The following is a 21,780-nucleotide window of genomic DNA, read 5'->3' on the forward strand; positions in this document are numbered from 1 at the left end:
GAATTTTGCCTTATGCGGTTCATAGACAATCACGTGGCCACTTAGTTATGCACTCCATCTGGCCTTAGAGGGCTTCATCCTTGTGACAAGAACCTTGAGTCACATGTCTAAAACCATTCCTGTTGCATTTCCTTCTTGAAACTTAGCAAAACAGTGTGGATTGTACCCAAAGCCCAGGTTCACAAATCCAGTTTCTAAAGCTGGGCCCCAACCCTTAGCCTCCCCAAATCTGCACTTTCCTCTGGCCAGTTCGGATCAAGATATGCTCCCCTCGATTACCAGAAACAAGCAAATGCCTCAGCCCCTCAAAACACTGAGGAAACTTGTCAGTTGCCAAACTAAAAATATAGGCCTCTCTTTTTTGACAAACTTCTAATTCATTATTTTTGGGTGAATATTCCATTTATTCAGTAAGTAATTTTTATAAATATTTTATCAGCTCTTATTTAATAGCAGCTGCTTTCATTTCAGAGCTGTCCCTGGATTCTTTTTACTTCCCCCTACTTTGTCTAAAGCAATTAACACTGCATTTGTACCTGTGATGGTAAAAGCAGTTAAATAACTATAATAGCACTATCAAAACTGGTGAGTTATACCTATCTAACACTTTATCTCTACAGCTGCCCAGATATTCTAATTTTCACAAGCTGAGTGCAGGATACTCCAGTTCATTTTTTTTTCTGGTCATGAGTTCAAAGTCACTTTCAGGCAGCATGCAGCATTCTCACTTTCCAATAAGTACCCTTCTGGCCAAAATAGTTGCTTGAGCTGTAATCAGATGCATAGTATTGTTTATTACTGACAAGCTGGGTTTATATTCAGTTAGATCATTTTTTGTGCTGGGTACACAACTTACAACAGGTAAGTTGTAAGCTAAGGAGTTTCTAATCATGCTGTGGCATATGTCTCCATACATCTGCCTCTGCAAAACCATCTGTTTCCAGTTACTAACTTCAGCATGCTGTTTCATATCTATGGGTGAACAGCATGATCTATGGGGGGAGGGCGGTGGGAAGGGGAGCCCAGGACTAGCTAATGTATATACTGCCAAACAACAGCACTACAAAATATTGCAACCTCCTTCAGCTCGAACCGTGTAAAAAGAACACCCAGTGAGATGCAGTAATCAGCACCTTGCGTATCTTGGAACATGCTGTTTTTCTTCAATCCAGTTTAAGGGGTTAAAAAAAAGAGCAAAGGCAGTAGTTCAGCATATAGTTGCAATAATTTAGGGGTTTCTCCCAGCATGCTGGAAGTACCACAGCTTTAAAGAATAGTCTATGAAGAACCAGTGGTACTTGAGGACATCAGTTCCCTTTTCCCTACCAGGTCCCAGAGAGTGGCTATGAGAGAGATCAAAGGAGCTCCTGGGGCAAGTCTGGAATCTCAGCAATTTGGACATGGCAACTTCAATTCAGTTCTGACCCTACTATTTTTGCATTAATTTCTCAAGCTAGTCAAGGTACCCGAAGCCAGACAAGTACAACAGCCTTTCCCTCCTGTCCCCATTTTTTTCTCTTCCCTCTTGGGAACAATTTTTCCCTACCTCCAAAAGGAAAGGGTAAAAGACCCTGTTTGACGAAGAAGAGTGCTACCACTGTAACCTATAGTACAATCAGGAGTAGAGCCCTTGCTGGGCATACAAATACTGATCCTAAGCTGAATTGTTCCATTTCCATGCACCAGCTCAAGGTATATGCTGATGACTTTGAGCTATGAGATCTTCCAGGCTTTTAAGGAGAAACAGAGACCATGAAGAAAAAAAAGGAGACTGAGAGAAATCCCACCCTTCACCATCCACCACTATCACAGAATGTTGAGGGTTGCATGGCCTGCTATACATCAAGACTGTTTCAGTTAAGGAGGACGTCAGTGCTGTGAAACTGAAGAGCTCTCATAGCGAGCCTGATAGTATGAACTGGTGGCTGAGTTTCAATGTTCAGTATAATGTGGTAGCAGAGTTTACATAGGTAGAAGGAATTTTTGAAATTATAACATCTACCAGAAGATGAAACTGTCTAGATGCTAACACTGAAGGGAAAGGATCCCAAAATAAATCTCTAGATTTTATTCAAGTCCATGTATGTGTAACTTCTGTGAAAACACATGAAGGAGGCAATGGCAGACAACTTGTGTTCTGTGGACCAATAAAACCATTTCTTGTTCCCATTTTTCAGTTCCATCTGTGATTCATGTTCTTTGCCATTCTAGAGTAGCATCAGGCTCTACCACTCACCCTATTTGCAGTTTTGAGAATATTTATCAAAAGTAGAATACTACTGACAGCCACATTAAGGAAATAAGACAATGGGGTGATTCATGTCAGCTAAAATATTAGGTATGTATGCTTTCTAAAACCTTTTAGAAAATGAGTGCTTGCAAGTCACCATCACTGGAGGAAAATTAGTAAGTCTGAAATTTTTCAAACACTAGTAGCATCTTTTTGGACTAACCTTGGGGCCTGAGATGGGGCTGGAGTGAGGGTTGCTAAGAGGTATCCAAACACTACATTTAGTCGGTAGTACCTTTTGAGAAATTCTAAGAGCTTGTATTGTATTCTACTATGTAGCACTTAATAATTTTGAAGTGTACACAAGTTTGATAGACGTTGTAATGATAAAAAGGCTCACAATGAAAGGCACCTGAGGCAAGAGAATTGTTATAGCATAGGGTGGGCAATTATTTGGACCTGCAAGCCAGCTGGACAGTTTCAGCTGTCATGGGCTAGTCTGCACCACTCCTCACAAAACCATGGAGCCCACCCTGCGGCTCCTCACTGCCACCAGTGCCCAGCAGCCCTGCCCCAACCCACCTGGACCAGCCAGGACCCATGTGCACAACCTCAAACCCATGCTGAGCAGCAGTGCCAGCCAGGCACGAGCTGCTGCTGGGTGTGGGAGAAAACTGGCTCCTCCCCACTGCTGCTGCCGGGCCCTTCTTGTGGCAGCTGCCAGAAACCCTCACCCAGGCTGCCCTGTGGGACCTCTCCACTGCTACTGCTGCCCTGCTAGGCACCGCAAGAAGGGCCCAGCAGCAGCGAGGGGGAGAGGCCTCTTTTCCCTTGTGCCCAGCAGCAGCTTCACCTGGTTGTCGCCACTCACTGAAGGCAGACAGGCCCGGACATGTCCTGGCTGGTCTACTCCGGCCAGGTACATGGTCCAGTACCTACAGGGCCCAGTGTAGGCACAGGACAGGCCGGGCTAGGACCATGCTTGCAGCTCCCAGCCAGTTTCCATGAGGCTGAGGCTGGAGTCCCGCTGTGGGCCAGATCTGGGTCATGGGCTTAATTCTGCCTACCCATTATTGCAGAAGAGTTTAAATTGTACCCTTTATTTCTTGCTTTGGGAGTTTCATCACAACACAGTTCGTGGGACATAGGGATGCTCTCTTCTGCTCCAGGATCTTGTGTCAACCAGCTACCCCAGCCTCACCTAGCAACTCCTCAGCTCTCTGTGCAGGAGTACACTTTCCACTCTCTCGTGTCCTAGCTCTACAGTTGGAGAAGTCAGTAAGACCCTCCACTGAAGCCTCATCTCAGCTTTGTGGCCTAGAAGCAGCCAAATTTGCTGCTGCCACTCTTTTGTCCCCAAAGTTTCTAGTTCTGTAGCATAAGACAGTCAGTCAGTCCATCCACTGCTTTTTTTCTAGCTTCAGTTTTCTCTGGTCCTGACCGCCCAGCTCAGGCTCTGCCATCTGCCACATTTCCAGCACTTCCAGGAGCTATCATTTCTCCCCTCGCCCCTCCAGGATCTTCTACAGGTGTCTGACTTGTCCAGACTTTAGCATTTTCGAACAATTGTAGGATTTCTGTTTAGCTTATATTTGTAGATAAGGCGGCCTTGGCACCATGGCAGGTGCCACCCCACACTAGTATGGGGGCCAAGGCGGGGTGTGGCCAACAGGAGCAGTGGCCCTTACAGCCTCATCCAACAGTCCTTCAACGGGGGTTTTCCAGCCAAGAGGGCACATAAGATCTGCCTCCTTCCCGCCGCCGCGCCCACGACCCCTCCGCTATGCGGGCCGAGGCTGGGCCAGGCAAGGAGTGGCCACCTTTGCCCGGGCTCCGCACTTGCAGCTCTGACACGGGGTCGCTCGGGCGTGGGTCCGCGTCGCTCTGTCCTCGTCCCTGGCGCGACGAGGCTCGGGCCGCCCGCCCTGCAACGGGCACAGGGAAACGGCGTGAGCTGCGAGCTCCTTCCCCAGCCGGGGTAAACCCCGCGCGGCAGCGGAGCGCAGCCGGGTCAAGCGGCCGCGCCAGATGGCGCCACTGCAAGGCAAGCGACCCGGCCTCCCGCCCCCGCGCGGCTGGGCCTGCCCAGCGCACCACAGCCCGGCCCCGGCTGCAGCCTCCAGAGTAACCGCGGTCGGGATTGGCTTCTGCCCGCCGAGGGGCCATATTGGATGCGCTCCTCCCTCCCCTCACGCACCATTTTAGCAGCCGCTCGGCCGCTGCCCCCGGCCCGGCCCCGCCCCCCCCCCCGGGGCAGTGCTTGGCTCCTCAGCGCCCGCCCCCCTAGCTCCTACCGTCCCCGGAGAATCGCCCCGTCAGCGCCCCGGCCGCGCGGCCAATCAGCGCGGGGGTGACAAATATGCAAATCTGCCCCCCGGCCCGTCCCCTCGGGCTGGCGGGGGCCGCTGGGGTCGCGGCGGCGGCGGCGCGGAGCGGGTAAAACTTCGCCAATCGGCCCACGGGCTCCGGCGGGCGGGGCGGGAGTGAGCGCCCCTCCCCTCCCCTCCCCCGCCCCTCCGCAGGCCTGTTCCGCCACCCGGTAAGTGCCACCCTCGGCGGCGGCTCCGCGCCGGGCGGGGGATTCCCCGGGGGGAGGGGAAGCCGCCACCGCCCACGTCTACTGAGGCCGCCGGCTGCCGGGAGCTGTCAGTGCGGGGGGGCGGGCGCGCTCCCCACGCGGCTCCTCCTGCCGGCGCGGTAATGGCGAGGCCGGCGGTGAGTACGTGCGCGGGGAAGGGCAGCTCCCGGCGCAGGCCGCGCTCTGGGCCCGAGGCACCGGCCGGCCCTGGCTCCCTCCCACCAGGGCCTGCTTCCGCCCTGCGCCGCCGCAGCGGGCGGCGGGAGGTGCTTCCCCAAGGGCCCCGGGCGGCGGCGGCGGCGGCGGGGGGGAGGGGTGGACGTGGGTCCTCGCCAGCGGGGCGGGGCGGGGCAGGGCAGGGCAGGGAGGCCGCGGACAGGCCTTGGGGGTGTCGGCGATGAGGCGAGCAGAATGGAGGATTGGCTCCGGGGTGGGCGGGGGCGAAGAGGCTGATTGTGGGGGATCGGGGCAAATGAGGGCTTGGAGTTGAGGCCTGGCTGGCACACGTGTACCAGGTGGGGTGGGGCCTGGCCCAGGGCATACAGAAGGTGGAGAGGGTTTGGGACTGGCTGTGGGGCTGGCATGTTCCTGGTGGGGGGCTGGAGACCTCTCTTCTTACTGGGCTGCACCCTTGGGGACCTGAAGCCTGGCTGCTGGTGCAGTGGTAGGGTTGGTATTTTTAGCCTGACTTCCCTGACTGGAAAGATTGGATGTCAAGGTGCTGGTGGCTATTCTGACATGGAAGCTTTGCGCCCACTTCCTGCTGAGGCAGAAAGGGCTGCTGTGAGCAGGGTGATGTGGAAGGGAAATCCCTTTTTCCCAATTAAATATTTGAGGGCCAGGGATCAGGGAGGTGAGTGAGGTACATACCCCTGGCGCGAAAGGTGAAATGAAGGCCTTCAGGCTTCATTTAAAGTTTCCACCTTCCTCACCAATTTTGCCACACCAAAGACTTTACCAAATTCATAGCAACCAGACAGTCTTCAGATATAGACACATCAGTCCTCATCCGCAAGAGAAAACCAAGCCTCTTGAATTAGTAGGCCAGGCTGCTGGAGACAAAATAGGAGTCAAGCAGAAAAAGACATGAAGGGGTCTTAAATATAGTGTCAGAAACTGTATCAGTGAGAGCGAGGTCATTACCTCACTTGCCCCATTTTTCTGAAGGTTTGTGGTTTTACTTTGGGAAGTAGTTGTTAAGGGTGCGTCTTCCTCTTAATAAAAGTAGGGCTATCCATCATAAAAGGTTTCTTCAGAGCCCCCTTCCGTTTAGTTTCTGTATCTTTTTTCAGTTCTAGGTCAGTCCAGAAACAGCCAGTTCAGGTTTGCTTGTTGTTAGACACAAGCATTATCCCACCTCCATTCAGTTAATTTTACTTATAGTTACACTGAGTTAATAAGAATATGTTTGTATTTCATATGTGGAATATCTTCTACTTTAGCATCTTTGAACAATTGTAGGATTTCTGTTCAGCTTTTATTTGTAGATAAAAAGGCCTTTGGTGCCATTTTCTTCAAGGTTCCTTTAGAATGTTAAATTATTTAATCTAAGTCAAATAGTGATAACTTCTTAGGATAGTGGGTGACATAATATCCTTCCCTTTTTCAGATAGCCATATGGTTCCTACCCAAAAAGAGGTGCTGATGTGGTGTTTCTGCTTGTAGGCATGTTGCTGATATTTTGGCGGTTGCTGCATACCTGCCCAATACGGCTTTAGAATACCACTAACTTAAGTGATTTTAAGTGAAAAATGTGAGGAACAACAACAAAAAAAGATTTTATTACTGCATGATAAACCATCCATAGAAATATATTTTTTAAATAGTTACTGTAATTAAGGCTCTAACGGGGGCCCTGTAGGCTTGCTAGAGCCTATTTCAGGTATTTTTCAGGGCGTGCTCTCCCATGCTTCTGGTTGAGGGAGCCCGTTATGGGGTTGATTGCCATTGACCAGCAGCACACAGGCTGTTGCCTATGCCCGCTGCCCCTGGGGCAGGAGTACTTTCCTGCTCTGCTCTAGGCAGGGCTTTTAAACTGCCCACCAAAGCAGGGAATTGAACAACCTGATTGGTTGAGCCCTGGCAGGGGCTTAGCCCCCACACCTTTCGATTCCTCTCCTCCCCAACACACCCCACCCACCATACCCACACCACATATACACACACTCACTCCCTAACCACGCCCCCATGTAACCCACTTACTGCCCCCGCACAACATACAGGAGTACGACTGTATTTTGAGTTATCATGCAATTGTGTCTAGATACACTATGCAAGCACACATATCAGGACACAATTAATTTTTTAAATAAAATTAAAATAAGTTATAGTGGATCTTTGATTATTTTAGTGTATGATTCGAGGTTTTTTTCCAGTTTCAAGTTGGCTCCCTCCTAAAAGGAGTACTTCCGGGGCACGGGGAGGGACTTCTGGTGGCAAAGGTTAGAGGTGGGACTTCCAGTCGCAAGGTGGCAACCAGGGAGTGGGGCACCCATCCAAGGGCAGGGCTACCCTTGTGGGCCTTGACAGCTCAGTAAAAGTTAAGTGGCCCTCCAACCGAAATAACTGCCCACTCCTGTTCTTGCCTGATCTATCACCGTAGATCAGACGTGAGCAGACATCATTCTAACACTGCCCACAAACAATTCCCGGTAAATGTTTCCTGCCCTTTTTTAAAATGTATAAGTATTCTTATTCAGCTTAGTTTCCTTGTAATCGTAATACTAATCCTTCCTCTCTCATGTGATCTAGTTAGACTTTCTGGATAAGGTCTTCTTTCTCACCTGTTTCTAGTAGGTATTGTTACAGTTGGTTTTCCTTTTTCTCTTTACTCTCACAGATTTGGCTAGCATAATTTTTCCCTTTCTACCAATCTCCTACTTTTTCAGGTTGGAGAGGAGGCACTGAATAGCATGAAGGTTCAGAACTTGCATAAATGGATGAAGAATGAATTGGCCATTGTTCATTAGACCATGGTTCTACAACCTGACAGCTGTTCCATTCTCACATACACTTTCTCCTTCAGCCAGAGAAAGTAATGAAGACTGTTTCTTAGCCAGCAGAGCTCTGGGATTTAATTTCTGTGGGGATACACTAACTCCCAAAATAATTAGCTAGCTCTTAATTCAGATATGACTTGGAAGGGCTACTAATCCTTTTTTTCAGTGGCTAGCTCATATAGATAAGGGAGAAATGATGAATGGCTGAACATAGCAACCCTCATTTTATTGTAAATGCTATGTATTTTATAAATTTTGCCAAAAATAAATAAAACATAAAGCTGTATTGCAATCTTGTGAGATCATGTCTTGGAGGAACTTCAATACTGGGAGATGTTCAGAAGATTAAGCTGTAAAATTAGTGCAACTTGAAGAACAGTGTCAAATGAAAATACTCTAGATATACTAACGTAAGACATATATGCAATATATTCATATCAAGCCTTCTAAGTATTCAATTATACGGATATGTGTTTGGTTTGATATGCAGCTATGTTTTAATTTGAGTATTGTTCTCATGTCAAATGAGGCATTCAGGAGTGTTTCCCCCTCCCCCCTTTTTTTAATGCTGCTTTGCCACTGTAGTTAGTCTGTAAGTCTAGAAGTGGAGGAAAATGTGGTTCAAAATCAGTTTTTCACTCCGTTCTTGTCATCCTTAAAGAATTTGTCAGGAAAGAGACCTTGTGATAAAAATACTTTCAACAGTTGCTGAGTCCTCCAACTCAGTTCAAACTGGCCACCAAGAAGATATCAAATATTAACATTTTTAATTATTCGTGTAAATTTAAGATTTGTCTAAACTTTTAAAACAAAGTCTTGATAAACTGACATTTGGGGGGCAGTTCGTATATTAATTAAGCTGTTTTAAAACCTGTAGTTACCTTATATTTAGTTATCTCAAGTAAAAGAACAATTTTTTTCTTAGATAAACATCAGAATAATACCTCTGATTACCAAATTGGCTTCTTTTTGCAATGTCATGTTGGCTATTTTCACTTGTGTTACACAAAGAATATAAAAACATGAACAATTTTTGTCTAATATACTAGAAGTTTAAGAATAGAAATGAACTTTACTAGTAAACAACATATAATAGCATCTTGTAATTTTGACATTTACTGAAAATTTAATGAACTTTTAAATATCTCTGAAAACTTTTTCATAGTTTATAGTGCTTAGGGTCTGAAGGGACCTAAACTGATCATCAGATCCGACCCCCTACCCCGGGCAGGAATGAGTGCGGGGTCATAACACCCCAGCCAAATATCTGTCCAGCCTCCTCTTGAAGACCCCCAAGGTAGGAGAGAGCACCACCTCCCTTGGGAGTCCATTCCAGAGGTTGGCAGCTCTAACCGTAAAGTAGTGTCTCCTGATGTTAGACAGAAGGTTCAGGCTGGACAATATGTGGCCGTTATTCCCAGTAATCCCTGATGGTGTCCGGGGGAACAGAGACTCACCCAATTCCTGCTGGTGCCCCCTGGTGAGTTTGTAAACGGCCACCAGATCCCCTTTCAGTCTTCTGTTGTGGAGGCTGAATAGATTCATGCCCTTCAGCCTCTCTTTGTAGGACCTGACCCGCTGCCCATTGACCCTCTAGATGCTAGCCACATCCCTCTTGAAGTGCGGTGCCCAGAACTGGGTGCAGTACTCCAACTGTTTTTCTTTAAACAGTAATATGAAAATACCGTTTTAATAATGTGAATAACCCAAAGTTGTAGTCCATTCTTAATATGAACTGAGACTGGGTTTTCTTTCGCTTTCACTCTAGTAAATCGAGTCAATATTAAAAACAATGGAATTGTTCTGGTAATGAAACCAGTGAAAATGATAATTTAATTGGGGTTTAAATCCACATACAGGTTTTCCTCGATTTATGTGGGTTCTGTATGTTTGAATTCACTCTTATGTGATGACTCTTTTTATACCCGTTATATTTGGGTATAAAATTCTTTATATGCGAGGTAAATTCACTCCTATGTGATCAGCGTAGGTGCTCCTAGCAGGTAAGTCTGGGGGGAGGGGAAAGGGCTTTTGGGCCAACGCCTCACTCACCCCAGCCCCTGCTGCAGCTGCTCTGGGAGCGGCCGATGTCAGCAGCTGCTGGACTGCACTGTGCCCCGAACCCCCCTAGGCTCCCCTTGGCCCCACTCATCCCAGCCCCTGGGCTACACTGTGCCGTGGTACAGGCAGGTGGTATTGGCTGTTCCCAGGTCTGGTGCAGCAGGGGCTGGGGTGAGTGTGGGGAAGTTGAGGTCCAGGGCGCAGCACAGCTTGTCTTCACTTTTCTGGGGGTCAGTACTGTATGCAAGGTAAATTTGCTTTATGCGAGATACTGTATGCCTGTAGGGGAAGGGACAGGGGGAAGAGTATGGTGCAGCCTGTCGGCCACTCCCAGGACTTCTACAGGGAGTACATCAGAGGGAACTGTCAATGGGTGCGGGGTGTGGCTCTTGCTGCTACAAGCACCCTGGGAGGGTTGCAGGCTGAGGGGCTGCATCGGGCCGTTCCTGGGGGGTGCCTGCCCCTGGATCTTCGCATAGGATTAGGGCAGGCTGCCACTGCAGGCTGAGATGTGTGGTGGCACCGGGCTCTTCCTGGCACTCGGTGGTGCTAGGAGAGCAGGTTGCGGGGGGGCAGGCTATGGTGAATTTTGGGGTGGCAGCAGCCCCCCTTGCATTGCTGCAGCCTGCCCCAAGCACTGGGAAGAGCCCAGTGCTGCTGCCAGCCCCAGCCTGCAGCGGCAGCCTGTTCTCATCCTATGTGCAGCTCCGGGGGCATGCGCCCCCTGGGCCCAGCACAGCCCCAGCCTACAGCCCTCATCGGGTGTGTGTAGCAGCAAGAGCTGCACCCCCCTGTTCATGCCCCGTATCTACTGACAGTTCCCTCTGCTTTGCTCCCTGCTGCAGCCCCAGGAGCAGCTGATGGGCTGTGCTGCACCCCTCCCCCCGTCCCTTTTCTAGTCCCAGTCTTCCTCCATCCCTCGCTGCGGTGGGAATGGATCCCTATTTATTACTTTATAAACTGGGTTCCCTTTATGCAAATTTGATTTATGCACAGTTTTGTGGGAACACATATACCACATAAAGCTAGGGAAACCTGTAACGTTAATTTATTAGCATTTGTATCTTGTCAAAATATTTGTTACCATTTTTCAGAAGTTATAATAAAATTCAGTCTGTAAACTAGATGTTTAAAGCCTTGTGTGTAACAATTTTTGATTCTCGTAAACCCTTGTGAACTAGTTAAGTGTTGCCCTCATTTTACTGATAGGTGGTTGTGAGACAGAGGTTCTGACAAAGGGTGTTGGTGTTAATATGGGATAAGAATATGCACTGGCTCTCCACTGTTGTCTTCAGAGCACCACTAATAGAGAATTCAGAATTCTGAATCTCTTTGGAGAAATAATTGCCAAACATCTTGAAGTTCGTAGTATTTTAAGAGACCATCACTTCGAACTGGTTTCATCTTTAATTTAGGACAGGATAACATGTTAGGAAGTATCACACTCCACTTTTCTGAAATCTGTTGTTTGAGATCTAAGTATGTCATCTCTAAAACTTATTTTATATGCTCTTTGTAAGTTTATAGATGAAACTGTATATGAGTAAATACATTGAAGAAGGGATGGCCTGTCACTATGTACTTGTTCTGAACTACTTAGGGAGCGTTGTTTGGAGAGAGTGTCTGTGGCATTGTAATCTGACCATGGCTTTCAAGATATTATCAAAAATTTAAATTCTGTTTGTTTGTTTTCTTGAGTGTACACAGGAAATTATCCTTCCTTCCCTGCGCAGGAAGACTATTCTTAAGTGTTGATAGTTTTTGGTACTGTCAGTCTGTGTTCAGATTGCCCTTACTCACCAGCAAAATAAATATGGCCTCTGCCTTGTCCTTCATTTGTATCTTCAAATCATAAAATTATCATTGCTCACAAAATCCAGCGTGCTGCTTGGAGCCCAGAGCAGTTCACCAGGACACTCATAAGATGGGAATAAGAGTTCTTAAAAGTCAAAGTTAAAGTGTATTGGTATAGTTATGTCATGGAGAGGGATTAGTACATTAATCTTAATCTTGGGAGATGTATGACATCATCCAATTTAGAGATGTTAGTGAAAATAAGTGTTTCATTTTGGGAGGTTTTGGTGAATATTTGTCCACATCACAGATTATAATGTACATGCTCAGGAAAGGTCCTAGGCTGCAGAAAGGGGGGTATTGCAGGTCATATTTGAAGTAAATATGAATGATGATTGCAATATATCTGAAGTAAAGTCTTTAATTTTTCAAGAGCCCTATAAAGGCCTTTTTAATTTAAAGGTGTTTAGGGAATCTTGTGAAGCTCCATCTCCGCAATCGGACCTATTTTTATAAGCACCAAAAGCATACTTCGAACCACCCAATATTCCTTTCTAAATACTGGGGAAGGGTAAGAGCAAATGTATATTTTGCCTCCTTTCCCAACTCAAACTATGTTCCTAATTTTATAAAGGATACAGGTTTTCATGCGGCTGTAATCATTCTGCTCTACCAAGGGAAGAGCATGCTCTTCATAATGTCATATTGAGGCAAGGAAATAGATACTTGGTTAACCAGCAACAAAAGTGAGCCAGAATTCACTCCAGAGAGTCTGAATCTTGTCAGAATTCCTTATAAAAATCATAGATTACTTTTGACTGCTCCAAATTTACCTTGAGCAAAAGAAGCTAACAAGATTACATCTGTACTAGTACTTTTGCAAGAGAATTTTGAAACCTCTAAATTTTTTTCTGCCATGCAAAACATTTGGGTTACTGTATATTCTTTTTCCAAGCGCGCAATATGTAGAACTGTTTAACTAGTTTTTTCTAATCTCAGTATATTAAAATTTTTTTTTTTTTTTTGGATAGGCACAAAACATACTTGCTCTAATACTAGTGGTTACAAAGAAATACTGAAGCTTTGTACCCAGTTCAGATTAGTTTAATTAAAGTTGACTGCATGTCAAAATTGTGTTGCGTACAAGACACTTGGTCATAAATCTGTGGAACTAAATAATATATATCTCATTTAGTTTTGTCTCTTCATGAATTTGGGGTGATGTCCTACTTACCTGTATCTGGAGCAAAGTAGGCAGTGCAACCAAACTGAAACAGTCTATTCCAGACTGCATATAGATGTTAAAGAGTTTTTAAATAGTGATGCTTTAGAATGCTAGAAACAGCATGTTGAGGATCCTGAGAATAATAGTGTGTGCACGCATACACACGTCCACGTGTTACACACAGAGGAAGGTATCTCTATCTTTTTTTAGAGTTGCTATGTTGCAAAGTAATATTAGGCTTGCTTGGCTCATGGTAGGTCATTCCTGGAATATGTTCTGCCTGGGGTAAACTAGTCCAAATTTGACTGACTTTTTTTCAGGTCTCTTTTAGTTTGTTGTGGTAAAATATAGTCCATAATATTTATATAACTTGCTGTTTCCATTCAGAATTTCAGAAAAAAAACATTGCTTTCTGCTAAGCCGCAATGTCCTTACTGAAATTCCTAAATTGATTATAACTTTAAGCTGATTAGAACTGTGGCAAAGTAACTAAAACACAATGTACAGTTAAAGCTGTCTGTCTTAAACTATGAAACTGGCTTGGAACCCGTGTTTTCTATGGCCTTGCTTAAGTGTTTGATTTTTCTGAACCTGGTGACATAATTGTCATTGACCTTGTTTATACCTGGAACACTTTTAATTGGCCAAACTTTAAAAAATAATGCATTGTATCTAGTTGATTTACACTTCCTGATACCTAGTATGTTTGTTGGCTTTTTTTTACAAGATTCTTCAAAAGGACAAGTACTCCACAGTTGTCTTCATAACTGAGGCTGATCAAACAAGTGTTCTCTGTGGCCTGAGGAATAGATTCATCTGAAGTATTGAGACAGTATCCCTTTGAGGAAGAGTTTGATTGCCAGCTATGTTTCAGAAAGCCAAACACTTAAGCTAATACATGCACCAGATGGTAAGTTCAGTTAAATCAGTTTTCTGAATTGTGGATGTCTATTTGTAGACTTTTGGAGATGAGGATAATATTTGATTTCAGAGTTACGGTTCATTTTTTTCCAAAGGTAAATTCATTAATCTTTAAAGTAACTGCTAGTATTCTGTTAATTTCTGTGTTGTAAAACCTTAAATCTAGAAATTGGTTCATAAATATTAGGAATAGGCTGTTGATGCATTAATTATTTCAAAGTTACACATTTGATAACCTTATCTATTTAGTAATACTTGATAGTTAACTGTAACGCATGGGTTCTTGAGTTCATTGCTGGAAGATGAGAGAACTTGTAGCGGGTAAAATATCTGTTAACCTCATGCTGCAGGACTTTTGCTTGCTGCTGGTAGTGGACAGGAAGGACAGTATTTTTCCACTAGCCAATTGTCCGTCCAGAATGACGGAGGGAGGGGGCTGAGATGGAGTGCTGCCACCCAGCACCCCATGTTGTCGCTGTTCTGCCTCTTTCAGAGAGCCTCTGTGCTAGCTGGACTGCTGCAGTAGTGGCCTCTAGAGTGGCCTCTGCACCCTCTACCCATTTCAGCAGTCTGGCAATGGGAGATGCTGCCTGGCTGTGACCTGCTGCCACCTGTGACAACATCCAGGCCCTTGTCTGCAGCTCCATGTCTGTACATCTGCCAGACCTGGATGGGGACCGCAGGAGCCTCACGCCATCAGCTGAGCCAGCTTTCCACATGCCTGGCTTGATGGTGTGTGGCTCCTACATGTAGTGCTAAGAGCCATGGGTGGTGGCAGGAGCTGTTCTGGTCCTATTTGAAGGCTCCTGCCAGTGGTCTGGGCCAGCCCCATATGCCATGTGCAGCCCCTGGGTCTCAGATGATGCCACATCACTGCAGGGCTGTGCCTGCAGCGGGTTATGACTTGATGGACCAGGGCTGTGCACCATGGGGGCTGGGGGAGCAGGCATGTGACAGCCCCTCCACAACTTCTTCTCTGTCCCTGTTTACAGGGGACAGAGCCTGGGTCTGAGCCACTGCTGCCAGCTTTGCCCTTCTTCGGTTTGCTCTAGTACACTGAGGCAGTGTGCTGGAGCAGCAGGGTGCATAGCAGGTGTTGAGACGCACTCTGGCCAGGAGCTAGAGCATCTCCTTGGAGGACCCAGCCTCCAGTTACCTCCAGGAACACTCCATGAGCATGTCTTGTGCTGCTTTTTTTCCAGCGTGTTTTCTTTCGATATTGCGATTTCCCAGTATCAAATTTAGAGTCTGTGCTGCAAATAGGCAGTACAGGGAACATTTTCCCCCCCCTTACCTGTTAGGGTACTGTTTGAAAGTATGTAGAGAATGAGTTGTGTTTGGCTTTAAAAAAAAGGTATCTCAATATTGTGAAATTTGAAAAAGTAAGAGGTTGGAAGGTTAGGGGTAAAACTTGTAGCAATGTGCTTACAAGACCAACTTAAAGAAGGTCATGAAAAACAGTTCTCCAGGAAACTGAGGGCGTGTATTTTAAATTATTATTATTATTTTTTTTTTAGGGAGAAGTGACATGGGTAGAGTTGTCTATGAAAGCATATAGAATTGGAATGTACTGTATTTTCTCACACACAACCTGCGCCCTTTACTCCAGAGCCAGCTGGAAGAAATCAGAATGCCTGTTGTTGTATCTGAGGACAAAGGCATCCCCAGGCATCCAGAAATTTTGGTGGACAAGTGGCAAAGTTAATTACTACAGCTCTTGGAGCCATGGCAACTTAAGACTGTCACCACTTCCTTCCTTGCCCCTGCCACAAAATTTGTGAACCCATGGGGAGCTTCTCCCTGACCGCACTCTGGATTGGTCTGGCATGTAGAGTTGGTATGCAGCCAGACTTGGCATGCTGAATCCCACCCGGCACAGATCCCTGGATTTGGTGTGCCAGACCTTACCCCATGTGCTGGCTTCGGAGCTGTGGTCTGGATCTGACCTGGACATAACTTGCATTACCAGGCTCAGTGCATGGCTGTGGGGAGAGCACATGAACCTAGACGTGGCACGTGGCTCCACAGCCAGTACGCAGCTTCAGACCTGGCCTGTGGTCTTGGACTCTGTGCGCTAGGTCTGACCTGGCCTGTGGCTCTAGAGCCAGTGTTCAGGACTGGATTCAGCATTTACCTTTATCAGAGATTTTTTTCCCCCCACCCCCCTTCAGGCTCCCCTTCAAAATCAAGGTGTGTACTATACAGAGGGACATGCCGTATGTGAAAAATACAGTACATGTGTGTTACCCATTTTTCTTTTTTTCTTCTTTCCTTCTATGTTGAGGTTGGGAAATGATCTGCTTTTTTTTCGTTTTTGGCTTTTTTATGTATCTTTTTCTAGTACAATGTTCCTAGAAGTTTTTATATCTTCCCTTTCTCTCAGTATATATGTTTGCATACTTGCTGCCTTTTTAGGTTCTATGGGCTCCCCACTGTGTACAGTGGAGGCTGGGAACGTGCCATCCAACTAAATGTAAACACTCCCTCTGTCCCCTTTTCTCCCCCCTCAATAAACCATATTGCTTTAATATTTGTAAGTAGATCTGTCAAGCATTGGTGTGGAATCACAGTAGTTTTTCAGCAGTGGCTCTTATTTTCTGCAAAACAGTAGTACTGCTTTTCAGTGTATAAGTGTTGGCAAGTTTAAACCTTGATGCTAAAGAACAAACTTTATCAAAGGTCTTAGTCTGTATATTTGGCCATTTTAAAAACTTTGGCACAACATCATGGTCCTTCTCCCCTTTACTTTTCCCCTTCTGCTAATTAAAAAATTCCATTTTACTCATTTAAGATTAGTGAGTAGTTTATAAATATGTAGTTGCTTCTTTCAGTGTAAATGTTAGTTTCCAGTGTTGGAAAGTAGTACTGTCATAGAATTTACTTGGAGGTTGACTTATCTTAGGTGAAGAAATTGCGTTGAAGTGTGGTGTGATGTCGTTTTTGTCACTGTGCTTTACCTTTCAGATCTCTAGTCATTATAAAGTACCTTAGTGGGGACAAAATATCTCCTTAAGTTACTCAGTGCTTCATGAAGAATATGTACTCTCCATTCATGGGTAAGGATGCCTTTGTTTTTGATTGGTTTTTTTATTCAAATATTTCAGGGAATATTTTCACTGTAAAAGAATACTTCTGTCTTTCCATAAGGGATTTTTAAGATACCCTTTGATTCTCTAGACCGTTGGTCATTGTCATCTGAGAGCGTATATTAAGTGTTAATAATTTCAGTTGTTGACAACTAATGCTTGTACACTTTAGGATTATTGTAATCTAAAGAAGCAAAACTAATGTCGTCATTCTCCTGCTTTATTCTTGGTGATCTTAGAGGAAAAGGAGGAGAATGATTGATTGCATTTATGTAATTATCTAACTTTTTTTTCTCCAGTTTGAGGTTACAGTGTAGTGCTTTCCGGGGAAAGGTTCTCTGCATCTTTGAGACGCCTTTTTGGGAAAGTTTGTGAATACTATAAGCTTGTTTTTAATTTTTCTTTTACAATTATAAGAGATCTGGCATTGAATACATCGGCATCTGAAACATACTACATACGCTTTTATTAGCTGTTTAAGCAATACATGCCAACTGCCATTTAAAAAAAACGAAACTGTTTTGAGAAATTGAGACTTTCCAAGAGGCTGGCAACACTACTTGAATGTTGTATTCATCTAGATAAGTGTTCAAGTTCTGTTTATCCTCTGTTTTCATGCATAAGGAAATGATTGTGCTACTGTGAATTAAAATCTAAAATAATTTTAGTATAATATAAAGACATTTTTGGCAACTTTATAAAGTTGAATGCAGCTTTGCACTTAAACAGTGCATGACTCTTTATATTGATGTATGAAATGTAGTGCATCCTTCCCAAAATTTCTGCACTCTGTGAACAGATGTAATTTTCTGAGAATTTACCAGGCCATAGCTTGAATTGAAATTCATTTTTAAATGGCATTTTAAGAAATACAGCTAACAGTCATAAAGCTCTGATTGTAAATGCTAGTATCTTCCCATGAGGAAATGTCCTCTGAAAATAATTTGTTTTTTCAGTGGAACGAAGCCACAATGTTCTTAATAGAAAAGATAATGGATAATGCCTTTTTGGAAGCTATCATCTTTGTTGCTAAGTTGTCATTTGCTACAGATGACAACTGTAGAAAATAGACTTTTCCCCTAAATGTCCATTTTTGTGTATATCTGCCCAGTGAGAACTAGAAGAAACACAACTTGTTGTGTGGCAGGTCTTAAGCCTAAGGTAATACAATTACCTATTGCCCACCCAAAACACACCTCTCTGAAACTCTCAAAAGTTCTCTTCGTGACTATTGATAGCAATCCTTTAAATCTGGTACTGCCACTGTTATGCTAGCTTTCATTACTGTCATCTTAGTTCTTTGTAATAGTTATTTTTTCTCAATTTAAATGTTTCATAACACTTTTCAAGAATTGAATGAGTTGAAGATTATTTTGCTCATCATAATACATTGGGAATTACCTGCTAGAATGCTAATGGTATACAAGTTCAAATTAATGAAAATGTTTTAATAGTATCTTGCCCAGTGCATATTCTAACTCTTACCTGTGTTTTGAATTTTGTTGCTTTGTAACTGTGTCTTTCTGTCTACGTACCTGCTTTGTTGGCTGTCTGAATAATTAACTTTCTTTGCTCTGGCTATCTAGTTTTATTCGTATAACATGGATATTATTATCTCAAATTTTGTTGTAAAAGTGATCATTGAGATCAGGAAGGAACTCTAATATTTTTTTTTAATCTGCTTCTTCTGACATGGAGCTGTTGTTCATATACAGTATCTGAAAGTGATGTCATTATCAGAATATTGGGTTGAATGTTTAATGTGAGCTTGCTCAAATAATAAGCCACCTTGATAAGATCAAAAAAAAATTCTATTATCATGTCTCCAGAACTTACCTCAGGAGTCAAAGACATTAAAACTTATTCTGTATTCTGTGTTATAATTTGTATTTGTGTGATATTGTCAATTAACTTTCTATTTCACTTTCAAAACCAGAAATTGGCATGTTTTTTGTTGTTATATATAAATCGGATTTTTTTTTTCCTTTTCAGTGTCTACTTTGTCTTTTCTATCTGTGTCTTTTATAGGTAACTATTTTCTTGTATTGTATTCTACCTTATTTTCTCTCAGCCTTTTTGGCGGGGGGCTTAATTTTGATATTTACTGCCTTTTGGTCACAATGGTCATAAGCAGAGGGAAATTGACCTGATTTATAACTAGTTCTGTAGCTAGCCAGGCAATTCTGTTTTACTGTATCTAGTAATACTAGTAACTAGGGGTTTTAAATAGATTTTGTTATGCTTTACAGTAGTGGTCATCAACCAGTGGATCTCGATCCACTGGTAGATGTTGGAGCCTCTTGGAGTCGATCTAAGGCTGGGGTAGGTGGGCTGAGTGCCCACGTGTATGCATGCACTCACCTCAGCCCAGCAGGTCAGTTGGTGGGGGAGGGAGGGAGTGGGGGTTAGATCAAGGCCTCCACGGTAAGGGAGAGTGCCACAGAGACAGGAGCAGAGGTAAATTGTGCCAGGTGCTCCCTGCAGCTGGGAGCCTGGCCAGCTGCCAGAGTGTGGCTCTGGCAGGCTAGGCTGTGGCTAGGCCACGTGCACCACCCCAGTGTTTTTCCCCACATAGATTTTTGTGACCCTGGGATCTCTCTGAGTCAACCCCTTCCTCCGAGACTTACTTGCTGGGGAGGGATGCCTCCAAATAATTTTTCTCCCTTTGCCTTGATCTGCCCCACCTTTCCCTCTTCACAGACTTGCCTGCTGGGTGGGAAGGGAGGAGAGGGGTGGCGGTAGTGCACAGTAGATCGTAGGTTGCTTTTAAATGCCAAAGGCAATCTTCTTAAAAAGGTTGGAGATCACTGCTTTACAGGGACTTGACCTGATTAAAGTTTAGGTACTTTGTTGAATGACCAGCGATTGAAATGTGAAGGAATTGTCCCTATTTCTGATTCAGTCATGACTACAGCAATTATTTTATTCTGCTGCAAATTATTCAGGATGCTTCACAGGACAGAAATCAAGCAACTAAGTCCTTGTCCCAGAAAATTGTATTTATTACATTTTAGCTGCAACAGCATGACTGAAGATTGCAGATGGCATGGTGTGTTTTAGTTAAGGAAAGACAAAGTTAACTGCAGATAGTCTTAATCTTATTTTTAGGAAAAAACAATAATTATTCTGTAGATGTTCATATTGATATACTCCTGTAGCTTAACAGTTAGCTGTTGGTATCGACCCAACTCAAGGAGGCAGCTGGCCAATTTGACAGGCAGATTTGGCAGCCAGTTTGACAGGGCTGGCCACTATTTTTGCTAGCATATTGCAGTGGGGGCTCCCCATGCCTGTGGCTGAGGGGCCCCTGTGGGCCCTGCCCCATTTTTGTGAGCTTGTGAAAGATGTCTGCCACCCCCATCCTTCACCACTAATAGGGTGAGGGTTGTCTGTCATGTGGCCCCTCCCCTTGCTGCTGATTGGAGGGGTGGGACCACTTGATGAACAGCCCTTTCATCCAGTCATTAGTGAGGGACAGGGGCAAATTACATTTTCATATTTGGCATGGGCACTACCAGGGAGTTGTATGCAAACTCTGCCTTGAAGGGGGCATATTGTTTTAAGCATTCAGGTAGTTATCAATAGAGGTAGAAAACATCAACTTTGGAAATAATTGTATTTAATGTATTTATGCAAGTCAGTGCTTTGAAATCCAAAGGTATTTATAAGAGCTTTATACTAGGGCTGTGTGAAGCTTCAGTCATTGATTCAATTTGTCAGAGATTCCGCCTGGTTTGGCGGCCTAATCTCTGAATCAAATCAGAAGACCCTTTAATTCTCTGAATAGAATCGGAACCCTCTGAATCGATTCGGATTGAGTTGATGAGTTGGACATAGACACAGCTTAAATGCTTTTTCTGCATATCTCAAGGTCCTAGGTGGCTCATGAATGCTGAGATGGTGGGGCGGATGGAGCGTCCCACAAGAGCGGGGGGTCCCCAGGGCACTCAGTGGTGGGCCTAGAAGGGGACCAAAAGCACTTCTGGTCTGCTGCGGACCCTCCCCCAGGCTCAGCAACTGGTGCCTCCTGGGTCTGGGGGGTACCTGAGGTCCCCCCACTGCCGGTTGCCAATTCAGGGCCCCCATGCGCTCAGAAGTGCTCCAGAAGTACTTGTGATCCACTTCCAAGTCTGCCACTGAGCACGCTCTCTGTCCCCCCATGCTCCTGTGGGATGCTCCATGCACCCCATCAATTCAGCGTTCACAAGTCGCGTCTGGTGCCTCAAGGTATATAGAAAAAACATTTAAAGCTGTGTCAATGGCTGAATCAGCATTGAATCTTCAGATTCGGATTCAGCCAATTCAGTGTCCAAGGGAAGTGGTGCTGGCTCCTACCTTAGGAGTCTTAAAAGGAGGCTTGATAATTACCTACCTGGGGGTCATGTGAGCTTAAACTTTCTAGGGATCATATGAGCCCAGTATTCATTCTTGCCAGGGGAAGGGGTCGGACTTGATTTGCTCAGGTCCCTTCCGACCCTACATCTATGAGCCTATGGGATAGTGATTTGAATCACTGTCCTCCAATTTGGGCTGAATCCAAATTGAATATGGCTCGTTTCGCACACCCCTGCTATGGGTACCACTTATTACACCATTTTGTACTTTGTTCTTATCTCTTGTATGCATGATGCTCATCTGTAAGCAGTGGGCTTCACTTTTTCACTCCCCCCACCCCTGTTCATTTTTTTCCCTTAATTTTTTCCAATGATAATCAGAAATGTGATGAATATACTGTTGTGTAAATCTGTCCCACTTGTGATGGGTACCTGCTTAATTAAAGTGGAGCAAAATAGGTCTGTTTCCCTTCCCCTTCAGTATTTATTCCAACTTGACTATATGTTCTGCTGAAATTTCTCCCTTAGGAATATTGCAGACATACTACAATA

General features: G+C 44.7%; 1 protein-coding gene across 11 annotated transcripts in view; it reads left to right on the forward strand.

Moving 5' to 3' along the window:
- Positions 1–4,627: 4,627 nt before the first annotated feature.
- CHD9 (chromodomain helicase DNA binding protein 9) overlaps positions 4,628–21,780 on the forward strand; it is a 204,980-nt gene continuing 187,827 nt past the window's right edge. For 7 of the 11 annotated variants that reach the window (XM_090061866.1, XM_090061871.1, XM_090061872.1 and 4 more), the window contains exons 1-3: positions 4,628–4,769; positions 13,615–13,797; positions 16,773–16,864. Coding sequence is in view for 1 of the 11 variants with exons in the window: in XM_090061876.1 (XP_089918002.1) it covers positions 13,786–13,797 (12 nt within the window). In the remaining 10 variants the exon portion in view is untranslated. Of the gene's footprint in view, positions 4,770–4,815; positions 4,946–13,614; positions 13,798–16,772; positions 16,865–21,780 lie in introns of those variants that run through there. The other 4 variants (XM_090061868.1, XM_090061876.1, XM_090061867.1 and 1 more) reach the window with 3 other exon arrangements.

The sequence above is a fragment of the Crocodylus siamensis genome, chromosome 9 (assembly GCF_052110815.1).
Source record: "Crocodylus siamensis isolate JL-2025a chromosome 9, ASM5211081v1, whole genome shotgun sequence".
Lineage (NCBI taxonomy): Eukaryota > Metazoa > Chordata > Crocodylia > Crocodylidae > Crocodylus > Crocodylus siamensis.